Source organism: Clavelina lepadiformis, chromosome 3 (assembly GCF_947623445.1).
Source record: "Clavelina lepadiformis chromosome 3, kaClaLepa1.1, whole genome shotgun sequence".
Taxonomy (NCBI): Eukaryota; Metazoa; Chordata; class Ascidiacea; order Aplousobranchia; family Clavelinidae; genus Clavelina; species Clavelina lepadiformis.
In genome coordinates this window covers 15481216-15504486 of record NC_135242.1, presented here as the reverse complement: position 1 = coordinate 15504486, position 23271 = coordinate 15481216, and the positions used below count along the sequence as shown (strand labels likewise).

The following is a 23271-nucleotide window of genomic DNA, read 5'->3' as shown; positions in this document are numbered from 1 at the left end:
AACTCTCGTTTGATATTTGGAAACTTGCTCTAAATAACTTTGTGTGAACACTCCTTTTAGTACGTTCCCAGGTTGTTTCCAGCACCTGTGCTGATAAGAAGTCTTTATTGGAAATGCCCGCTTCTTCTTTATAGTGATTATTTATCTATCTGTTAGCTTTAACTAATTTATCGCACATTGCCAACACATTGTTTTCCTCGCTGCACATATTACGAAATGCTACGTTTTTCTTGTTGAACATTTTCATTCCCATCGCTGTAACGTTTTATAAGCTCGCACTTCTATCAGCGAGTAGAGATCGAGATTTAGTCGAGTGAATCATCGAGATAAAGAGCATTAACTGGCTGAATCAGCGAAATCAACAGACGAGCTGCCTGAGCTAGTCATGAACTCATGATGATTGCAACTCGTGTATTAGACATTTTATGAGCAGTAGTATTACTTATCTTATTGGTTATTTGTAATATTGAGAAAGTGTACAGCACCTACAATAAAAACCTTTTTTTGGAAACTATTTCTATTATAACATTTAAAACCTTTCGGCTGACAAAAGGTTGGAGTATTCTAACCGCACGCAACAATAGAGTCAGATAATTCAACAGGTAAATTAAGTTAAGATAAGACAAGTGCTCGGCAGTGGTGTGTAATAACTTCATGAAGAACTGACTTCATCACCAAACTTACAAATCCGCTTCGCTTCCCTGTCATAGAGGGTGCGCCATCGGTTGTCTCTGTAACACTCGTTGTACTTCTTCGTAGACATCTTTTCCTGTTGTTGTGTCCTTCGTAGAATCGTAGGGCGCATGTTCAATAGTTGTTCATCAACCGTAAATGTTTTGTAACACCTCGCACAAGTATTGCAAGCTTAGTTGTGTTATTTATATCAGTGCTTTCATCGAGTGCTAAGCTGTAAAACTGGCAGGCGTCAAGTCTTATCTTAAGAATATCTTGCATATTGAGTGCCAAACCACCGACTCTCCAGGAAAAGGTCTGTAGAGAAAGACTGGTTTTGGCCACAGTAATCATTTTATATGGACATGCCACATCACAAAACATCCCCAAACAGTCTCACGAATTCCTAAACGGAGGAAGGTTTTCTTTTCTTACCAATTGATTCTGCTATTAAATAGCTAAGCTTAGTAGCTGTAACTGAAGTTTTTCTAGCCATTTTAAAATAAAACTGCTGACCTCGAACGTTTTGTTTCAGGAACGTTTTGTTTCACACGATTGAAATAGTGCTGCCCTACAACTCTGTCGAATCTAGCACCATTTTTGTGTTGTAATATCGTTTGATGTTATATTCCTTTGTTGCTGAAATAGTTTACTGGTATATTAAAAAAAATATGCTACCAGTGGCGTAGCCAGAAAACAAGTGGAGGGCGGCCAAATTGTTCAAGGAAACTATAAAGTTTTTGTTTTAAGACACCGCCACATGATGCAGACACAAAAATTTGGGGCGGGGATATGGCATCTTTCGCCTTCCCCTGGTTATGCCTATGTATGCTACCGCAGTGTTAAACCACAAAAAAGTCTTTGGTCCATAAACTTTTCAAAACCCTTCATCACCAATTTTTTGTTTCTTTCCCCTTTTAGGCCTTCCACTTGATGACAATGCCATAATCATAACTTTTTACTAAAACTGAAAATTTGTCTTATCTGAGATCGTAAGGTTGTTAGAAATTAGTATGACATCACATTTCTGGCAATTTAAACTGATTCGATACTAATAACGGTCTTGTGCGATCATAATGGCATTAAAATTAAAACATTTTGAACAACTCACACAGATCACATGTGCGTAGTGAGTGCAAAATTTAATTTAAATTTAATGGAAACACTTTTTAATGTTCATTACCGCCAATTTCTAGTACACCAAAAGACATGACCTACTCGCGGGCCGAGGGTTTGACCAACGATATAAAGAAGTTCTTTATCTGTTGGACACCCTGGTTGGACACCCCTGTTCTAGGGCATTACAAAGAAATAGCTTACTCACTGAAGCCTATTGTGCAAGAGGAGAAAAGAGATGAGTAATCGTAAAGGTGCCTGGACAATGGATGCGATTGCATAATGCATTGCCAACGCGACGGGCAAATAGTCGCCGCATGCGAAAAAATAAAACATGTTCATTCCCGTGCGATTGCGTTGACAGACAGAAATCAAAGTCAATGTACGTAGAGACAAATCGCATATCATTGCAACACAATTCATGCAAGTCTCATCCAATGTTAAGGCACCTTATGGTCGGCGTATAATTATCATGTTTAGATCAGTGTTTGGTGAGATCGATGCCATTCAATTAGGAGTTAGATGCAGGTTAAGCTTAGTTAAATGTGTTTTAACATTTTGTTTTGGTCAAAAATTAGGCTGACTGTGAAAAATAGTTTCAAACGTACGATATTTTTTTAGTGAAATAGTGACAGCTTTAACTTTCTGAGATGCCTTTGTTTTTATTATATATGGTAGCCTATCACAATTTTCATTCTTAGACTGAGGAAAGTCTTTGCATGGCCTAAACTTGGCTACGAATGCTGGAGCTTCGGTTGCTGAGTTAGCCATTTTGCAACTTACGGTTGACACACTAATTTATTTGTTTTGTATTGCTTGCGTTTGGAACGGCTTATTAGCACCATTGAACAGTCCTCAGCAAGCGTCATTAATGCCCTATACGGGTCATTGCAACAGTTTTGGGTATCAAGCATAGGCTGTAGGCTGCATTATTGCAATAAAGCGAGAGTTACAAAAAATAATGAACCTGTTTTATAACGGTCTAAAATTGGAGAACATTACTCGCAAATCCATTGCGTCACCATTTTTCATGTTTCTTTTGTGGCACATTTTTGGAAGCTTTATCAGATGCTGAGGCTACCATGAATGGGGACAATTGTGGTACTGTAATTGTGTGAGTTTGATTGTGTAGATAGGCCTTGCTGTTTTTGTTTATTTGTGTTAGTGACAATACCATTACCATGGGCAAGTAGGACAACATATTATTCATACAAAACTTTCAATTTTAGATGATTTTTAAGTATACTACAGGTGGCCCATTGCTAAAGCCAGTGAGAAAATAGCAATAAAATTTGAATGCCATAGTTTGTCTGTCTGATATATGCACAAATTAATATATAAAAGTAGCTACCAGAAATTGTGTTTTCCTCAAAACAGCATACTAGTAGACCTGTTACGAATTTGCTTAAAATGCAGTATTCAATAATGTGATACTTTAACAGGTTATCAGATACCAGTAAGTACATACTCTGCATGCAATATGGCTACACCTGTGCTTGGCTACTGGGATATCAGAGGTCTTGCTGAACCTATTCGGCTGATGCTTGTATACTGTGGACAAGAATATGAAGACAAGAGGTACATCTGTGGAGATGCTCCAGACTATGATCGCAGTTCCTGGTCGAACGTGAAATCCAGTATGGACTTGGATTTTCCGAATTTGCCTTATTTCATTGATGGAGAAACCAGGATAACCGAAAGTTTTGCCATAATGAAACATATTGCACGCAAAAATAATCTTTTTCCTATGGCTGATGTGCAACATGATAGGTGCAATATGTTGGAAGGTGTAGTTTCAGATTTTCGTCGTGATTTTACGATGATGTGCTACAGACCTGGTTATGAAACTAACAAAGTCAATTACTTCAAAGATTTACCACTAAAATTGCAAAAATTTGACAATTATCTGGCAGATAAAAAATGGCTGGCTGGTGAAAATCTCATGTATATTGATTTTGCACTGTGTGAAATTCTAGATCATATTCGGCTTATGTCTCCAGACTGTCTCAATAAACACGAAAAGGTTTCAGCATATGTGGAAAAATTCTTTAAGCTGGAAAAAATAGCAGCTTATCGCAGCTCTAGTGCTTTCCGTAAATTTCCTATCAACAACAAAATGGCGCATTGGGGTGGAAAAGCAGAGTAAAATCAAGATATGTATTCTGTATTTCTAGCGAATAAAAATGTGGAACTGTGATGTGCCTTGTTTATCAGATAATTTTTAGATTCATTTGGTTACGGTAAATGCTCATTGAAATGTAAAGTGTCAAGTTGCAAGAGACTTTGCTATTTGGTGTGATGTCAAGTTTAAATGCTGTTAATTAGATGAATTTATTGCCTAAAATAATATGCCTTACTGCCTAGATATTCCAATAAACATTAATACCAATAATGTTTGTCTTGCTATGCAGTCAACACTTACTTGAGTAAAGAACATATTAAGCCATTTGCATATCTTGCAAAGCTGTTTCAGGACCACAACTGTGGTTAACTTGAATTGATTTTATTGCACTGACTACATCATCTATGCGCCAAAGCACAGACAATAACTTATGGTTAGAAGACGTATATCAATAACATCTCCTTGTCTGAACGACAACCCTTACAAAATTCAAACGCTGATAAACGAACTAGACAAATACTGATGAAGCAGTTGTGTATTGATCTCTTAGTGGCTTTTTTCTCTCTGTGTTTTGCATCACTGCGACGTATATGATGGAGAATGACTTGTTCCATGCTCAGGAGCGTCCCCAGGAAACATTGTAGCAGGTGAAGTTTTTTGCCAATCGTTTCTTGCACGTTAGTTTATGTTTGTGTATTTTTGGAAGACCATACAAGCGAGCGGCAGAAGCATCGGTACTTTGTAAACACAAAATTTTGGCAGTACATAAGTTATCCTTGTCAGAGATCTTGGAAATGAACTTATTCAATGCTTTTTCAGTAGACTTTTCTTTAATCTTGTTTTATTTTTGAGTCAGAGAGCAACTGTTCGTTTTTTCTATCATATGTTGTTAAATCCATAACTACGGTTCCCTTTATCAGCCTATAGATTTTAGAATAACTATGTCCTTATTCAATTCGTTTTCTTGACTCGAGTTAGTTCCATTTTCTGAAATGACTGGAGTCACATTACCGTAAATGGGTGGTCGGTAAATTCAACCAACGTACAAATAAACCCAGGCAAATTTAACCCACAGTACACCTGAAGAAGTAAGCTTATCCTTGCGAAAGCTTGTGTCGAAAAATATAAAGTTAACCTTCAGAGTGCCAAACTAAATCCTGTTTTTTCTTTTACCCAATAATTCTTAAGTAGACTAATATTAGTAATCGGGTTACGGCCTTGTGTGATGAACCAAATCACTGACAACTTCAACATTGGCTTTTTTAAACTTGTAATTCCAGTGTCTATTTAAATAAATTGATAAAAAATACGATAAAGCAATAAATAAACGAGTAAAGACTTGGCCATAGTAAGCAAGGTAATTAAATGCACTGTATGCTGTAATGCTATACATCCCGAATGTAAACGGATTGTTTTGCACTAAAAGTGAAGTACACAGAACCACTAGCTGCCTTGGACAAGCAGCAATTAGTAATTGGTCAAGGAAAGCCACAAATTATCACATTTTTCTCCTCTGGTTACAAAATTTCAGAGAGAGAGAATAACATCACCAAAATAAACACAAAGGATTGAAACATAACGTAACAATTTCATCAAAGATATATACCGGTAATACACTCTATGACAAGTATGGTATTATGCATGGAGTCTTGCGTGTTAATGCGAGTCTCGTCTCGTCTCCTCAAGTCATCTGCAATTATTGATGTTGGTTGAACAACTACTGTTTCATTCGAATCTTCAACATCTCGTTCGTTACCACTAGTAACGACATACCTTACTAGATACCTTAAAAGTATAAACGGATACCGCAAAGGTATAACCGGACACACCAAAGTTACACCGTAATTAAACATATACGGTCATGACGTATTTCATTGGTAGCAGTGCAGAGGAGAGAGCGAATGGAATGCAGTGCGTCAGGTAAGTCAATTACCCTGAAAGTTTTAGGTTGCGAAACTTTACTGCAAGCTTGACTGCTGACCAAATCACATTATTGTAACGCTCACATTGCCCTTTACCTCGGGGGTTGTAAACTAAAGTTTTGCTGCATGCAATACCGAAGCTAAATAAATAATTGGTTAGTTCTTGAGACAAAAATGCAGAAACTCTATCAAAATGAATAAAAGCTGGCACACCAAATACGGCAAACTATCGATTCAGACAATTCATTATACTGTTAGCATCGGTCGTTGCACAGGGAAAAGCGAACAGAAAGCGAGAAAATTCATCAACAACAGTTAATATACAGTATAACGAATTTTAGTCATAGTTGGAATAGGGCCTTTGAAGTTTATAATTAAACATTCGAAAGATTGAGTAGCTTTAATAACATGTGCCACACGAGGTTTGTGGAAACGTGGTTTAACTTTAGCAGAAACATTACACTTTTCAATTATTCTTCAAACATTATCTAAGGAATAAGGCAAATAATTCTTGCTACGTAAAATATGATACAGTTTTGTTATTCCAGGATGACAAAGCGAAGTATGGATGTTATAAAGAGCGTTCTTATGAAAAGTCGCATAGAAAGCTTTAAATAATGCATCCAGTGCAGAGTTTTGCTACCCGGGACAATACACAATATTAAATTTATTTAATTAAAGCCCATGCGCCAGCACATGACTTTTTCGTTTTTTCATTTTTCGGTGATTTTTACAGTTATACATAATCGAAACTGACCTTTGGTCCGTTATAACTGTGGAATGGCGTCCGCTGAGAAACTGTGTCAATTTTATATAATGGCTTCCACAGTGGCCGTTGCTTCCTTTTCTACGCTACAGTGTCGAAGTTCGTTCCTATTTAACGTTCTTGAAAGAAATGTGACAGGACGATTTCGCTGATTTAATGAAGCAGATTTGGCACTTCGAGATGCATCAGTTTCTACGATGAATGGCAACTTTTCGCCAATCCCTCGCAATGCGGAAGAAGACAAGTCGTTTTTAGGAGTGTTTAAGGATTCGAACGCCTTTTGACTAAGTGGAAACTCGACGGTTTGATGAATAAGATGGTATCCATTACTTATAGTAACCCAACATGAATACTATTCAATGAAGTTGCTCGGAGTTGTTGGAGATTGGTAAATCCACTCGGATCGACTAGTTGATCATTACCCTCAGAGGCAGTAGGCCTATACATCCTTCCCCTGGTAAAGTTGACACTTGATGATACGCACTCTTTAAGTCTGAACTGGAATATTGGTAATATTGAGCAACGTTTTGAAGAACACCTTGCATGTAAGGAAGTGGATAAACATCCAGAAGAGTGAATTTGTTGACTGTCCTACTGTAGTCAACACAAATGTGCTTTCAGTTGTTTTCATTTTTGACGATGACCAGCTGATTCCGCCAAAGAGTATTACTTGCCTCGATAATATCATCTTCTAACAACTGAGATATTTGGACCGAAAAAAAGTCTTTATCTTATTTGGAATATTTCCTTGATCTTGTTGTTATGGGTCGACAATCATCAGACTTGTGTTCAAATAGGCGTACTGGTGTAATATTTGGCAATGTCTGTAGAACTCCAGGCTGCAACGGATGTTCTGTTCCGCCAAAGTTAGAAAGTGGCTTAGAAAGTCGCGGTCAAGTATAACGTCCGACTTCTCAGTTTTTGTGTTCTTATCGCTACATGCTTCCTTTATGAAGGCTTGACAATGAATGTGACTTCCAAATGAAAAGGCCCCATTAAAAGTCATAGGCCCGGGCTAATTGGCAGGCTATAGTTTGATATTACACGACTTTGCAGTAATAAATTGAGGAATTAATATATGCCAAAAATATGAATAAAAGGGAATACCGAGCTTTTTATGAAATTCCTATTTTTCGTTCACACACTGACACATTTCCAAAATACACTGTACTAGTTAGAGCCCTGCACGGGTATCCCCGCTACCCGTTGTGGCAATTAATGCTTTTGCGGGACAGGTGTCCGCATTGTAATCATTAGGGGTTGTATCTATTTGGTGATTGAATTAATTTCTGTTAAACACCATGATATCAGTTCATTTTTTTTTCTTCACAATGACAAAACCAAGAAATTAAATAAGGTCAAACGTTCTTCCCTCCATTTGCTTTGTGTCACAGCTTGCAGTCACAGTAGGAAGGATATTATTTGTCAGGTATAGTTTAATACTAATTTTATCAGATAACGATATCGACTTACAAAAGAACATGCCATGCGAAGTGACAGACTTGTCGTTTTATCTTAAAGAATATCAAAAAAGATGTCCCTGCGATCTATAGACCAAAGACAGGTCTGTTATTTTATCCGTTGCTAGACAAGACCAAAAACTTAAGACAAAAGAAAATGTCCAGATCGAAAACCGCCTACCAACGCTCAATATAGACCTGCAATTATCAGTTATTGTTTCTGTTCAAAATAGGACTACTGTATGTAACCGTCTATTATCTCAGTTGCGAAAAACATTATCTCATGGCTCTAGTTCTTACAATTTTAACCAATTTTACTCCCCTCTTATAATTAAGCTCTTTCGATCAACAAAAATATCAATAAACAGAACAAATAAAAACGAATCATTTACAAACGCGGGTACCCGCAAATGACCTATATAGTGTAACGATTTAAAGTTCGAATTCTTATATTTAAAAAATATGAAGTAATTGCATTATTGCATTGAAGAATTAATCATGGACCATTTCCACAAACACAGTTTTCAGAGAGACCTTTTCATAAGCCTTAATTTTCAGAAGAGCATTTAAAAAAAAGAATTAGGCCAAAACTATTTCCTTTTTCCCATAAACCTTATGCTATAGCATAGCCTATACGAGTAGACCACACGTTAAGGTCACATGTAATGTGTCACAAAATATCTCTTTTGTAATCATCATTAACAATCTTACAACACGAGATATTGTGAACAAGAACACGTAACAGAATTCGTAACACTCTAAATGCACTACAAGTACTTCAAAAGCACTTCCCAAAATCATCTATTGTTTGAAATCCGGGAACTGTTTACGTTTTTAAGAAGTAAATGTTTGAATGAAATGACTAACCAAAGACAGTACAACTTTCTTAATAATATGCACAACTTTTTATTTAGTATATCACTACAAATGCCACAATAGTGCGGGTGTGAAGCGGTCGCAAACAAAAAACTCAAAAAGTTTTGGTACTCGTATTTTTAATTTTTCTACCCGCGCCACAATTTAACGATGCGGATGGAGTTAGAAAAATAAAATATTTGAGTGCTCGCGGGCCCCCGCAATTAAACCAGCATGGGCATTGTGCGGTCGCAGTTGAAATTTTTATGGGGTTGGTGGGGGCAAAAAACAATTGCTAATGCAACAATTACTAATTAAGTAACCACTTTGCCGATAGCCTATACCAGGATTTATGAGCCAATTGTTACGGTACCATAGCCAACTAATTTAGTTTACCCACACGGGATATTTCAAGGAAATAGCCAATACCCACATGCCTAATGATCTGAAATCGTCTTACAGCTTGGCTTCGAAAATCATGCCTTATACCGTTGAGCCATCTATTTATGGAGGCCCGGTGACCACGCAGCTCGGGTCTAGTACTACTAGTAGGCTTTAACTGCTTCACTTCCATACATGGAACATTAAGCCTAATAACGTAGGCCAGAAAACTGGACATGGAAACGGCTTATTTGAGTATCATGTTACTGCTAGGAAAAATTACGAAAACGCTTTAAGTTAAAGCGAAGCGAAACGTAATATCAGTCCATTACAAATGAATTATTTAAAATGCAAATGCTACAAAGAATTGATTGTTATGGTTTGTGAAAACATCATTCCAAAACCCAGCTGAAAACTTCTGGTTTACAACCAATAAAAATGACCTGCTTTTCACAAAAGACAATTAACAGCCCAATTATAAACGGTCAAGCTGCGAATCCTACAGCTGCTAACCTACATTTTATAAAGCCTTTGCTTCTATTGTTGAGGTTTTAACATATACCTGAAAATTTTGTTAAATCTGTCGGTCTGATTGAATGACTGAAACCATTTGTCGAATGACGCAGTTGGATTTCTTTTGTTTTTTTCCGGCTTTGTTTTAATTCGATTCATTGATTGTCTCGTGGTTGACATACTTTCTCAAAATCTTTATTTGTCTAGTTTTATTTTTCATTTGGTTGATTGTATAAAAACTATCGACAAATTGTCATACTGTCATAAGGCAGACAACAGTCCACTCGTAAGGAAGTAATCTGACGTTCGTCTCTCAAAAGTACGAGTCTAGCAAATGCTGTTTTATAAGAAGCAGTTTGGCGCAGAAGTGCCCAATGCCCATGCACAGACTTTTTAAGCTTGCGAGATACTTATGCAAAGGCACATTAAAATTATTACTAATAAGGAAATGTTTGTAGCCTATATCAGCAGCTAATCATATTTACGAGGGCTACTTAATTTCTTTTGCGCATAAAATATTGTTTAACTAAAGTAAATGTAATTAACACGTTTGTTTGATGTTAATTTGGGCCAGGTGTGTTTTGGCCATGTTGTAAAGTGTAAACAGATAAAGTTTTCAGGTTAGCGAACTATATGTCTTGCCCTTGTACCGTGCTACACTTCACTAATACTAATAATTCATTGTTTTATTTTGTATTCTATAGGCTTCGATTGATTACACTGTGAAACAATACATTATATATTAGAATATTGTATTGTTAAAAGAAATCGCTGTTTGCAAAATTTATACTGTAATTGTTGTCCAAATCAAGTTCATTTGAAGAAAAATGTCAACCTTGATGGAATTCTGTAAGTTGTTTATTTCCATTACCTTTAAAGTATGGATACAGCGACTGCGGTTGACTTGAGATATAAGTTTGTGTTTATATTTAATTATATAACAATTCTTCTGGTCGTGAAGTCTGAAATTCTATATATCGTAAACATGCGATTCGTTGAATATTTCTTTTTCAGTGATATTATATCTCACATTAGATTAAATACGAGTCGATTTGAGTTACATTTTTGAAAGTCTTGACTCGACATGACGCAAATCACATTGTGGTATAGACGTGACAACAAAGTTAACGCGCAAAAATAAGCAATATTTTCATTACAAACTGAATTTCTTTGAAATATAATATCAACCAGACTAAATTTGACTTGGCGCTTGGTTTCCTAATCAGTAGTATGACGCCAACTCATTTTATGATGATGTCATTGACTTCGCTTACTATGAAACTCATCTTAAGCTTGCTTCGAGTCAGAAATATATTATTTGGTATTTGATGATTTGATATACCACATTAACTTGGCTCAGATGTTTTTTTTACAAATATTTTACAGTTTTTGCAAAAATCATCGATTTTCAGAGAATTGTGAGACGATTTAATGAAAATTTCGGCATAGCTGGTGACGAGTATTCCCCTTTCATACATGAACTCATTGCAATTGTCAACGATTTTGATAATATTCTTATTGGGTAAGTTACAAAGTAGAAATACTATTGTAGTAAGTCTTGGGGCAGTTTGTAACTGTGTGATACGTGTTAAAACTGTCATATTATACTGTATGTATAAGTTATTCACTTTTTGACACAATGACGTTTATAGAATTTCTATGGTTGTTTTTTCAATGCATATTGCAAAATTTAGATTCTCGTGTTCCTCTTTGTTTAAGATTTTTGAAAAACACCCCGGGAATAGAAAATAGTACAATTCATAGAAGTTGGGACATTGCGCATGTCAATAACCTTCCAAGGTTAAACTATTTCCAGTTGTACCAGACGCTCATAACTCTGATGAGAATTATATCAGTATTCGATTCGAGCCAAAATGGTTTGTAGTTCGTTGATAAATTATATTCAATTTAAAGATTTCATCGTTTTTGATGTAGTTTCTTGATATCTAGATGAAGGATTTTTGTTTAATTTTAGAGATATTAACTTATAATTGTAGATTTGGCACAATTGCATTCACCAACACTATTCTTTTTTGTTTAAAGCAATACTGGCGGAGGAGACCATGAAGTGTTTATGCACTGTCATGGCTTTCATCACCAGGGAAGACAGAGCAAATCTTCCTCATGCTGTCGCCGAATTGCTCTATGACTGCGGCTTAAAAAACTTCAGCTTACAAGCATGCATTTTGAAGTATCTTTGCAGAAAAATTATTCCATCTTGTTTTGGTGAGTTCTTCTTGAATGCAGCAGCTCTTGAGCAACAAAATATTTCATTTGTCGGTCTAAAATGCTTACGTTAAAGTTAAACAATCAAGCGACGTTTAATATATATTTAGAAGGTGAATTCATAATATAAATCGCAAACAGCATATAGAAATTTTATTTTTTACCAGGTCTTGATAGTAACGAAGGAGCATATAACCGTCCATCTGTACAAAACATACCAGGGATTATAAATCTGGTTTTCGAATTCGCAGATGATACTTCTTTTCATTTCGAGCTGATGGAGACTTTCTTGCTGTTTAATCAAGACCTATTGATAGTAAGTATTTTTTCAACTGACTTTAAATTTTGTTTATAATACTAATTTAACTGTTTATTTAAAACGTAAATTTTTAGCTTCTGAGGATTGCAATACGTCGCACCAATGGTTCGACCAAAGTTTGTGGGATTCAACATTTATTGCACTACTGGCCTCATTTAAGTTACTCACTGGAACTAGAACGTGGATTAATTACTGCCTTGTGTAAGAAATAATTAACTTGATTGTTTAATGGATGAGCAATTACCTCTAATGAAGCTTACTTTGAATCATTCTTAATTATTTTCGTTTCAAAGCAAAGAGAAGCATTCCGTGTGAAAACAGAAAATGTAACTCGCCGTCAGAAACAAACTTCGCAATAAATATGGTCATGGATCCCCCACTTGCTGCAAGATGCTCTGGGAAATCCCCTCCCCTGTATCTATGTCACGCTTGTTCGCAGGTTGTTGTTGATATAAATGAACTAACATAAAATTGTTGTTTAATTATTTCAACGTACTAGCTAAAAATGAAAATGCCTCACAAATAGATCTCCTTTCTTGCAACCTAGTTCCAGTAAATAACAAAAAGCGTAATATATCACGTGAATGATATAATTACTGCACATTTTGTTTTTAGCACTTAAAACCTTAATCCATGGTATAGTGGTCTTTTAATGTTTTAACTTTTTTGAAAGAAACTTGTGGTCGACGAATTCCCGTCCAAATGTTTCAAAGTCATTTTGCCGACTGATGCAGCCAACCGTTGTCGTGGGAACCTACCATCGCTTCCGTCCTGGTGTGAAGAGCAACCCAGGCCCGATATCATTTACAGCGATGTATTGCAACAATACGAACAAATCTTACCATCAATTTTAACACGACTAACAGCCTAAATCAAGATTTGCGTGATGCTGAAATTTAATAAGCGAGTTATAAAAGGTGATGATGATGTTACGTCTAACATTGACACATACTGACAGTTGTACTTGTGCTTGTAGTCAAACTGATTATAAAATTAATTTTGTGTAATTAGTTGTAGCCTACTTGCTCAAGTTTTGGAGGGAAAGACTTATGTTATGGTTGTTGTGGGTGTAATATTCGTAATATTTATTTTTTTATTTTGTATCTTTGCTATACCATTTCAGCTTTGTTTTTATTAAAGTTCAGTCGAAAGTCATTATTGGCAGAATGCTGATGGCAACATCACAAGTGTATAGTAGTGTGGCCACATGGTTTACAAACGAAATAGAGCAAATAGCTTGGGTGAAAACTATAGATGTGTTCCGCTTTCATTTTTGAACAGTTTCTTTTAAAAAGTTTGAAGCAACCTGCGGATTTGATAAGCGTTATATATAAGGAGGCGTCAAACCCCCAAAAATTCCATAAAATCTTTGTTTGTTTTATTATACAGTGAATTTACTAAAAGACTGATTACTCGAAAACTCCTCCATGGGGCTCTCTGAAATTTTGCATGTCAATTTAGTATGCTTTGAACTACCATTCCATAAAATGTCATCAAAAAACCGCGATTCAAACTTTTTTTACAGAGGCACAAAATAAAAACTAGAATTTTTCGTCTAAAAAACCCAAGTTCAGCTACTTTCATGCTAATTTTTAGCCTAATTCTGCACGCGACCTGGGACATTGAAGCGCGCCAACTGCAAGGGCAATTCCCCGGCTAGAAAACAACACCAACAGTGCTGCCTTCTGATTGGTCTAAATAGGATTTTTAAAGCCCTACGTAGGACGTCCAACAAATTCAGAAAGATCTTAGTTCTAGGGGTTTGACGCCTCCTATAAGGAGCATGGTTTGCTGGATCTCGCCATATAGCCTACGTAGGTACAGCTATAGGCCTAGACTTCAGTTCAGTAACGCCGTATAACCCGTTTTTTATGTTTAACGAGAATTAGTAAAGGCTTTTCATATACAAAGGTTCCGTTTCATTTTGCTTTATCATATTTCTTCTTTTCTAACTTTACATCGTGTCTCACTTGCTGCACAGGTGTTAAGTAAGCGCTAGCACCCTATATACACAACACAACGCAAAATAATGGTTGGTTCTTGTGTTCTTCATAATAATTATTATTATTCAACACGAAGCAAAGAGTATTTTTATTTGATATTGTAACGATTGGGCTCGCCTGCTTCTTGATAATATCCAAAGAGATGCTCACACCTCGGTAGTTATTGCCAATGGTCGAGTATATACAGTTATATACACAAATAAAATGCATAGACTTTGCGTTTGTGGTGCCCTCTTAAAGTGGCAGCGGCAAGCGAGATGTTACAATATAACAATACGTTTTAATGAATAAGTATTATTACGCAATAAAAGCTCTGTTGATTTCATAGATTTATTTGCTTAAGTTAGCCAGAATAAATCAATCAAATGGAACGAAGGAACGTACATGTGATAAATAGCCTGCGCGTCCAATCAATGGCTATATACCAGGGGTGGGGAAACTACGGCCCGCGGGCCCATTTTCTGCGGCCCGCCGGCACTTGCAGAAACTCCTACTCATCACTTATTGTTTTAATTAAACAGTTTACATGACAAAATATTATTCCCTTTACGAGTGTGTTTTTCTCTTCACTTTCAGTGCGTAAACACACACACGTCAGTCGCGCATGTATTGCAACATACACTTCTCACGCATTGCTTGATTCAATTGTTTGATCATAAAATGCAATTACGGTAGCGGCTACCGTAGGCCTACCGTAATACCGTAAGGCGTCAGTCGCGCATGTATTGCAACATACACTTCTCACGCATTGCTTGATTCAATTGTTTGATCATAAAATACAATTACGGTAGCGGCTACCGTAGGCCTACCGTAATACCGTAAGGCGTCAGTCGCGCATGTATTGCAACATACACTTCTCACGCATTGCTTGATTCAATTGTTTGATCATAAAATACAATTACGGTAGCGGCTACCGTAACCGTAAAACTGTGAACAGTTGCACAAGTCTCATTAAATTTTGTGATGATGATTGCATAGATTTAAACGTAACTGAGTGTGGAATACAAAAATTGTGTTTAATATGAATATGCGTTTATTTACACACCGGGTAAATTTTCCTACTTTGTAATGAGAATGTGCGGCCCGCCGGCTGCAACATTTTTTCAAATGTGGCCCTCAGTACAAAAAGTTTGCCCACCCCTGCTATATACTGTATATGACTTTGAAACCAACAGTGTTCACAGTGTGAAAATTTTTCAAGTAAAAAATTTTCGTAAGCGTAAATTCAGAAGACACAGTTGAAAAATGGTACGCGCGTGTGAACTATGCATATACGCTGCGGGCCTCTATGAACAAAAACCTAATTATGTCAAATGAATATCAGCAAAAGCCTAAAATTATTCCTATTGAAGAAAAGATGCATTTATTTTGTAAAATAATTGTTTTTTACGTTTTATTGCCGATTAACCATGAGAGATGAGAGATGAGAGCCTAGAAAATGGACGTTGTGTTTTGCGACGTAATAAGTTCAAAAAAGGAGGAAATAAGAGAAAATACCAGACGTTAATTTTTTTTAATGAACAGACTCAGACGTACAGCATAATAATAATACAGTATAATAATATGCATATTATTTCTCGTCATTTTCGCGGTAGGCAAAATAATTAGCAAAACCTTAAAAGCTTAAAACGTGCATAAAAATACTGATGGTATTCATTTGCTGGTGCCAAGTAGTACGGCCAGTGAGTCCCAAAGAGAAAAAAACATAAGTTAAAATAGGAAGATGTTCATGCAATATTAACACACTCGAAACATCACACATTGGTCAGCATTAGCTTGCGTCAGAGGTATCCAAACTTTATCTTTCGCACCACTAGAAAACATTTGACGTATTGCCGCAACCTTGCTTCCTTGAAATGTAGCTTTCGACTAACAGAAGTTAAATACTTTGGAATCCAAACAGAGGCGTACTTGCCTTATATACTTATATAGTGCAACAAAAAATAACAATAAGGTGGGAGTGCACATAATAAGATGCGGTATTACGTACTTACTTCCGTATGAAATGTGACTGATATGAATACGGACGTAAACCTTTTGTGATTTCTTAATCGTACCAGCATTCCGGTACAGTATACACATAATACGATTCTCTCAGGTTGAGTCGCAGCTTTTACTGAGTTCAGCCAATTTCCACACGTATAGGCAGGGTTTGTTAATTACAGGTCATTGATGAGCGCAGAACATTACATTAGATACGGGAAAACTCGTGAATTTAACTCACATCAACGGTAGTGCTAATCTAAATCAAAAAACTCATATACAAGAATGTGTTTCTAACGTACTTTTGATAGTAGGCCTAACGGTAATGAAATATAGGCTACAACACATGCAACCTTCTGTAAGCAAACTATTTTAACAGGTGCCGGAAAATACTATAGCCTACATAAATACATAAAATGGAGTTTGGAAGATTGTACTGTGATGGCGGCTCTGATGCAAAGAAATTACTATTACGCCATTACGGTATGCATGAAAATCGTGGATTTGAAAAAAAAACAACATTTATGTCCAACGACAACAAGCCTGTATATTTTTTTACATTAAGTAACTTACATGCTCACTGAGGTTAACTTATATTTCTTGTCTCGTAGATATCTGGCAACAGGACACTCGTTTTCGTCGTTCTAATTCAGTTGCGCTAACTGCGGAATGTTGTTAGGGTTGTGAACTGTTGTTAATTAATTATTGCTTGATCGATTGTTCGCTAATCTGACTCCATAGATGGCGCGTTCATTAACCCGTGATAGCCAGTTAAGCATCACAGTACCAAAACCAAATAACTGTCAATGTCTTGATTATATTATTGATATATTTTAATTCTCAACGAAACGGTTACTGTTTCCAGATAGCACAGAATAAAGCTGCATTTGGTAGGCTGTATATTACAGTTAGATCAGACTGACAATATCAGAACTAACGCATTGAACGCTGTAGTATGAATGACGTAATTCGGAAGTAATCAAAACCGGGTCCTACTTACTAAACACGGCCAAAATATAGTACAGCGCTTCTTGTTAAACACACGAAATAGGACACAAATAACATTATAATATCATCAGATCTGCACGAGGATTCTGTAGGAATAAGGGATAATTATGATAATTAGCATACAGTTTCAGAGTAAGCGAATCTGTCATAGGAAAGATTGTATCAGAAACTTGCAACGCGGTATGGGAAGCATTCAGGAAAAAATTTTTGAATCCTCCTCCATGCCAAGCTGACTGGATACGGATATCTGAAGACTTTAATACCGAATGGAATCTTCCAACGTGTGTTGGTGCATTTGACGGAAAACAGCGCACTAGCCTAATCACTGGGTACCGAGCAGTCGATACTTGTATGGCACCATAGCCTTTATATATATAACCTATAGGCATATACCGTTCCTCTTATTGATACCTAAGTGTTCTACTAACTTACTAACTGAAGTAGGGAAGTAGTACGGTACCTAAAACGGATAACCTAACTGACCTAACAATCAGCACCAAACTGCCAGGTTGTTTCCAACCACAACCAACTCATACGAATGCGTCCGATAAAATCAAACATGTTTGATGTTTACCTACAAATATCGCACGAAAGGCGAAATCGTATTATGTGTACAGGGTAATCCGATGGCTTTCGTACGTAAAATCGCATCTATTTACGTACGAGAGCAAAATCGCATTATGTGTAAGTTACAGCGACCTTACTTTATAGGCCAAATTTGTCATTATTGACTTGAAGAGGTTGTTGGCAACAAATGGTTTCTCTTCACTAGATGAACCTGGTAAAAGGACCTAACCTCTAACGTGCTGTTAGAATAGTCTAACACTGTGACTGATTGCAACGTATACGCATACAAATAAAACCGTTAATTTGAAATTATGTACACGTTTTAACGCAAGATTATTAAGCGAGTCATACGTTGAAAACTGCCGGTGTACAAGTTTTACAAGAGTTCGTTTTTACTGAGTCCGACAAAAAGTCCGAAAAAGATCACCCAAGTCGTTTCAGATTTATTGTTTACCTGTTACTTGTCCACGATTGCGGCAACTTGAATCTATTTTACTGACAGTGACAGACAAAATGTGCCGAAACATAGACATAAATTGACGCGGAGACACGTCTATAAAGAGCGTCTGTGCGCTTCCTTGTTTAACGACCAGTCACGTGAAAGAAGAGCTGCGAAAAACAGAAAAAATCACCATGACTTTTTTGGCAAATAAACGTGATGTCCTGTCGCTACGTTGCAGAGAAGATGGCAAACGTGACAACTTTTCCCAAGTTTTCATCATAGAGATATAATGCACTTTTTTTACTCTACGGTTTCGCACTTTTTAAAAGGTTAGCTCGCACCCCTGGTAGCCAACATAAACACACAATTTACTTTAACAAAAACATAAAAAGGTTTTAGTTCAAACAAGAGGGATTATGATACGTTGTTACTTACTCATATTCATATACCTTTCATTTTGTTATTTCCTCTCACTTCATGTTCTACGTTGTTCCAAAGTAACTGTTTTTCTAGTAAAATGGTGGCCTTCTTTTTGTTGTTATTAGAATTATCGCATGACCCATGAGTTCAGGAGAACAACCTGTGTAGACCACTGTGTAGTGTTACTGCAAGTGCAAATGAAATCTAACTAGTCACTAGCTCACATTGGAAACGCTAGGTACAAATGGGATTTGAGGCACATTACTTGCAACAAGGAAATGATTCTGACAAACCAACTATGATGGAGGGCTAGGCCCAGCGAAGAATCTGTGTTTTGAAATACAGTACCGTACCCCTGTCGTAATAAAAACGATTGGGCGCTGTGGAAGCTTGCCAAGGTGCTAGAGACTTTAGGGCTGACTGTGATATCGGCACTGTTGTAGGCTTATAGCGTACCGTATAGGCTATTTGGTGGAAATGTGGATTTGAGCTTGCAGTGTTAGGTGTTTAGGCAGTGTATTTCACCTCGGGTGCCGGTTACCGAATTTTGAAAAACTATTTCCGTAAACGACTGGCCGGTTACGCAGTTGGTGTTTTCTTACTTCGTTAACCGGCTGGTAAAATATAGTCTAGACACTTATTTTAATGACCAGGAGGAAAATATGATTACTGTAAACCCTTTCTGAAAAGTTTGCTTTTTAACAGTACACTGGATAAATGCACCAATCAATGTAACGCCAAAATTTGTGCCCTGCAAACGCAATAGGCTACTTACGGTATAGAAAGGGCAAAATGGCAATAGACCCTTTCTGAATTACTGTCTATAGGTGGCAAGATTTTGTTTATCGCCTTCAATTAACAATGGAAAATGTCAACTCACTTTGATTCTTTTTTAAATTACAAGCATTCTGGGCATCGGATTGTAACGATTTTGCTCAGGTAAGTGGCATATAAAGTCCTTTACGTACAAAAAAAAATGTTGCGTAGTTCTTACTTTAGGCTACAGCGGTTTGAATTAGGGATTTTATAAATCGAAAAAAGTTGGATTCATGAGAATATGATTCACATCTATTTACATAACATTCACTTGTTGGCGCAATACTATAATGGAGTGTTTTAATCGAATATGCCATTAAGATTTGAATTCGTGAGAATAGCAAAAAGGTCGATATTTGTGCGTAATATTCGGATTTGTGTTCGATCCAGCTCATTACTGGTTTGAATCCTACAAACTGGACTTGTTCGGTATGACGTCTGGATACGTGGTCCGTGAAGAATGCAACATAAAATGCGTAAGAAATGGCGTGTTATCTACAACACATTACAGGTAGTTTTGTTTGGCAAGTCAAGCAAAGTTTAAAATAATCAACTAGAAGTAAATACAAACCGAATTGTTACATCCAAACGAGCCGCAGATACCATGCAAACTCGTATGTATTTTATGTCGCATCCTACGCTGAACACACTACGTGATTTTGTATCGAACAAGTTTAGTGCATAGGATTCAAAGCACTGCAAAGTAAGAATTAGGCAACATATTTTCAAAATTTTTTCTTCATTGCGCAAAGGAATTCATATGCTACACACCTGAGCAAAATCGTTACAGTGTGATGACTAAAACGTCATTTGAAAAAGACTCAAAGTGGGTTGACAATTTCCATTGTTAAGTACAGGATAGGATAGGATAGGTGTATAGGAGATCGTCAAATGTGGCCTACACCTACAAAATGTGGCTCCTGTAACTCGAACAAGGGTCCCTACATTTTATGCGTGTGCAGCTTTGTGCAACTATATGCAGCTATGTACATCAACTACATGCAGCATTAGGAAGCTATGTGCATCAAGTATGTTCAACTTTGTGCATCATTTAGGAACACCAAGGATGTCTGTATTTGGATGCTTGGATGTTGCATTTGATTAACTTATTGTTTTATCTTGTTGTAATTGTTTTATTTTTAGGTATGGGACGTCCACTTGGTAAATGAAAAAAACTATCACTCATTGAGCTTATTCATGAAGATTGATAATATAAGGGAAATATAGTGACGCCATCCTTTGCAGCGTATAGTTTTTGCTGTTAATTATAGGAAAGGAAACGTATAATTATAATTACCCATTGATAATACAGGAAGAAACTTGCGAACAACCTCTTTATTTTAACCTTTTATCCCCCAACAAGGGTATAAAACAACAAACCACCGCAAGCTTAAAATGTACAAGTTTTTTTTTGATATTATAAAATGACACTATACAGACAGCAATTTAAAACCAATAAACCAAGAGCATAAAATAGCAAACCCATAGAGTTGCATGAAATGCCTACAGGAGATGGTTGAAATTATGCTTGCAACTATTAAAAATTTAAAATGTTTACCAAAGTGGAAATGTAACTGAAAAAACATAACTACAGGTACCATACTTTATTTGTATTAATTAGTTTTGCCATTGACTGTGAGGAGCAAAAAGTATGGTGATAAAGTATGGGTTTAAAACTTGCAAGAAGTAAATTACAGTGGTGCACATACCCACATACACTGTCAACACTGATGTATACACCCGGATAGTAAACACAAAACTTCATGGATATAAACTCAGTCCTTGGAACTAGAAACCCATATCCGTTTGTTGGTCATCAAATTGTCATCTCATTTTATGTCTTTGGGATCCGAAATATAACTTGAAAGTTCAACTCATACATAAAACATTATCGAATTAATGCACTCGTGAAGGTATATTGAACATGCGTCATGAATTACTGGATTCAAATGACGATGTTAAGTATCAAATGAAAGAAAAGAAATTACTAGGCCACTGCCAAGACAAGTGTAAAGATGTAACCAACTATTTACCTCTACTTCATTGCAAGGTTTTTGGAAAGCGTTCTGTTGTCCCCATTATCGGGAACAGTCAGTAATGCTAAAGGCATGAACCATATTTCAAAAATAAAAACTCAATGGCACCACCAAAAATTTCTCAAGTTAATTAGCACATACATCAATTAACTACAGTAGTACATAATATTTGAAAGTTGCAGAAATCATTTGTGAAACAAGGCAAAATAACAGCATGTTACAAAATTTCTCCAATGCAGCAAAGGCACACAGCTTCATGAAATTTTACCCTACTTACAATGCCTCCAACCACAGCTTTTGCAAAGAAATCCCAACAGAGGAAGAGAGCAATGGCAGAAACAACCATTACCTTTCCTCCAGATACGCTTAAACATGATATTACATTTTATTAAACAACTCAAAGATCCAATCCTACCTAGTCCATTACATTAACAGACTATAGGTATGTACTAATCTGCACACGCACAACATAGAGTGAATGCTCGGAAAAGGTTCTACTCTGCACCAGAAAATATTAAAGCTTTACAACTTTCTGCTCGTCATATAAACTTTCCAGTGGTACGGATACAGGGCAATTAAACTAGTCTGTAAATAGACCTTTTTCGAGTTACTGTCTCGTTGGCAAGAGTTTATTGATCGCCTATACTTAACAATGGAAAATGTCGATCGACTTTGATTCTTTTCTAAATTACAAGCATTCTGGCCATTGGACTGTAAAGATATCGTTCAGGTGAGTTGCATATGAATTCCTTTACGCGATATAAAAAAAGTTTGAAAGTGTGTTGCCAAGTTCTTATTTTACAGTTGTTTGAATCCTACACAATGTACTAGTTCGATACGAAGTCACGTTACGTGGTCAGTGTATCATGCGACGTAAAATGCTTAAGAGTAGTATAATAATTCGGTTTGTATTTACTTCTAGTTGATTATTTTAAACTTTGCTTGACATGCCAAAAAAACTTATCCTGTGTAACTCATGGGAATTAGTGTAAATAAAAGAAAAGCTATTTTCAAATTGATTTACAGGAGGTTATTTTGTCACTAATAGCTACCAATAAAAAAATTTCAGACCAGGAAACACAAACATGAAACTAAATAAAGACATGGACTAATTTTGATGTATAATTATGATTATGATGTAATTGTAAACATAGGGTCTTATGGACCTAGCTCACCAGAAATAACTGAACACCCAATGTTGCCCGTGAATTCAAAAATAATGCCCACCTCTAGCCTAAACCAAAATTCATACATATATAAATATACTTTATATTCACTATAATAGCAAGTTGGAACTACAGCAAAATTTGCATTTTTTACCAAGATTCAGTTTTTTTGAAGATATAAATAATTCAGGAGGAAGTTATTAGACTATTACACGAGTAACATGAAGCTTATTTAACACTTTAGACTGCTTGTCCTGGTTGTACAGTAAGGCTTAGTAGTACAATGACTTCCAAGTAATACTGGTTTGATATAAAAACTTTGTATTATATTTTTGTTTCTAGTCTAAGTTCCGTAGTAGTGGCTTTTATTCACATTTGCAATGAGACTGATTTCCATATAGTTTTAAATATATATAGCATTTATTTTATTTTTTTTCATTGTATTGAAAATCATGTTTGAAGACTGTTAATTGTATAT

General features: G+C 36.2%; 2 protein-coding genes across 3 annotated transcripts; both read left to right on the top strand.

Annotated features, from left to right (window-relative positions):
- Positions 1-3172: 3172 nt before the first annotated feature.
- Positions 3173-4180, top strand: LOC143450570 (glutathione S-transferase Mu 3-like). Its single transcript, XM_076951172.1, has one exon. The coding sequence runs from the start codon at positions 3269-3271 to the stop codon at positions 3932-3934; it is 666 nt and encodes a 221-aa protein (XP_076807287.1). The 5' UTR covers positions 3173-3268; the 3' UTR covers positions 3935-4180.
- Positions 4181-10492: 6312 nt separating this feature from the next.
- Positions 10493-14541, top strand: LOC143449496 (protein unc-79 homolog). 2 transcript variants are annotated; one of them, XM_076949718.1, is made up of 8 exons: positions 10493-10656; positions 11194-11329; positions 11527-11684; positions 11851-12033; positions 12201-12349; positions 12427-12553; positions 12646-12791; positions 13026-14541. In XM_076949718.1, the coding sequence occupies exons 1-8, from the start codon at positions 10635-10637 to the stop codon at positions 13221-13223; spliced, it is 1119 nt and encodes a 372-aa protein (XP_076805833.1). In that variant the 5' UTR covers positions 10493-10634; the 3' UTR covers positions 13224-14541. The 2 variants fall into 2 exon arrangements, with proteins under 2 accessions (XP_076805833.1, XP_076805834.1); XM_076949719.1 differs by having other exon boundaries at positions 10497-10656; positions 11502-11684.
- The last annotated feature ends 8730 nt before the right edge of the window (positions 14542-23271 follow it).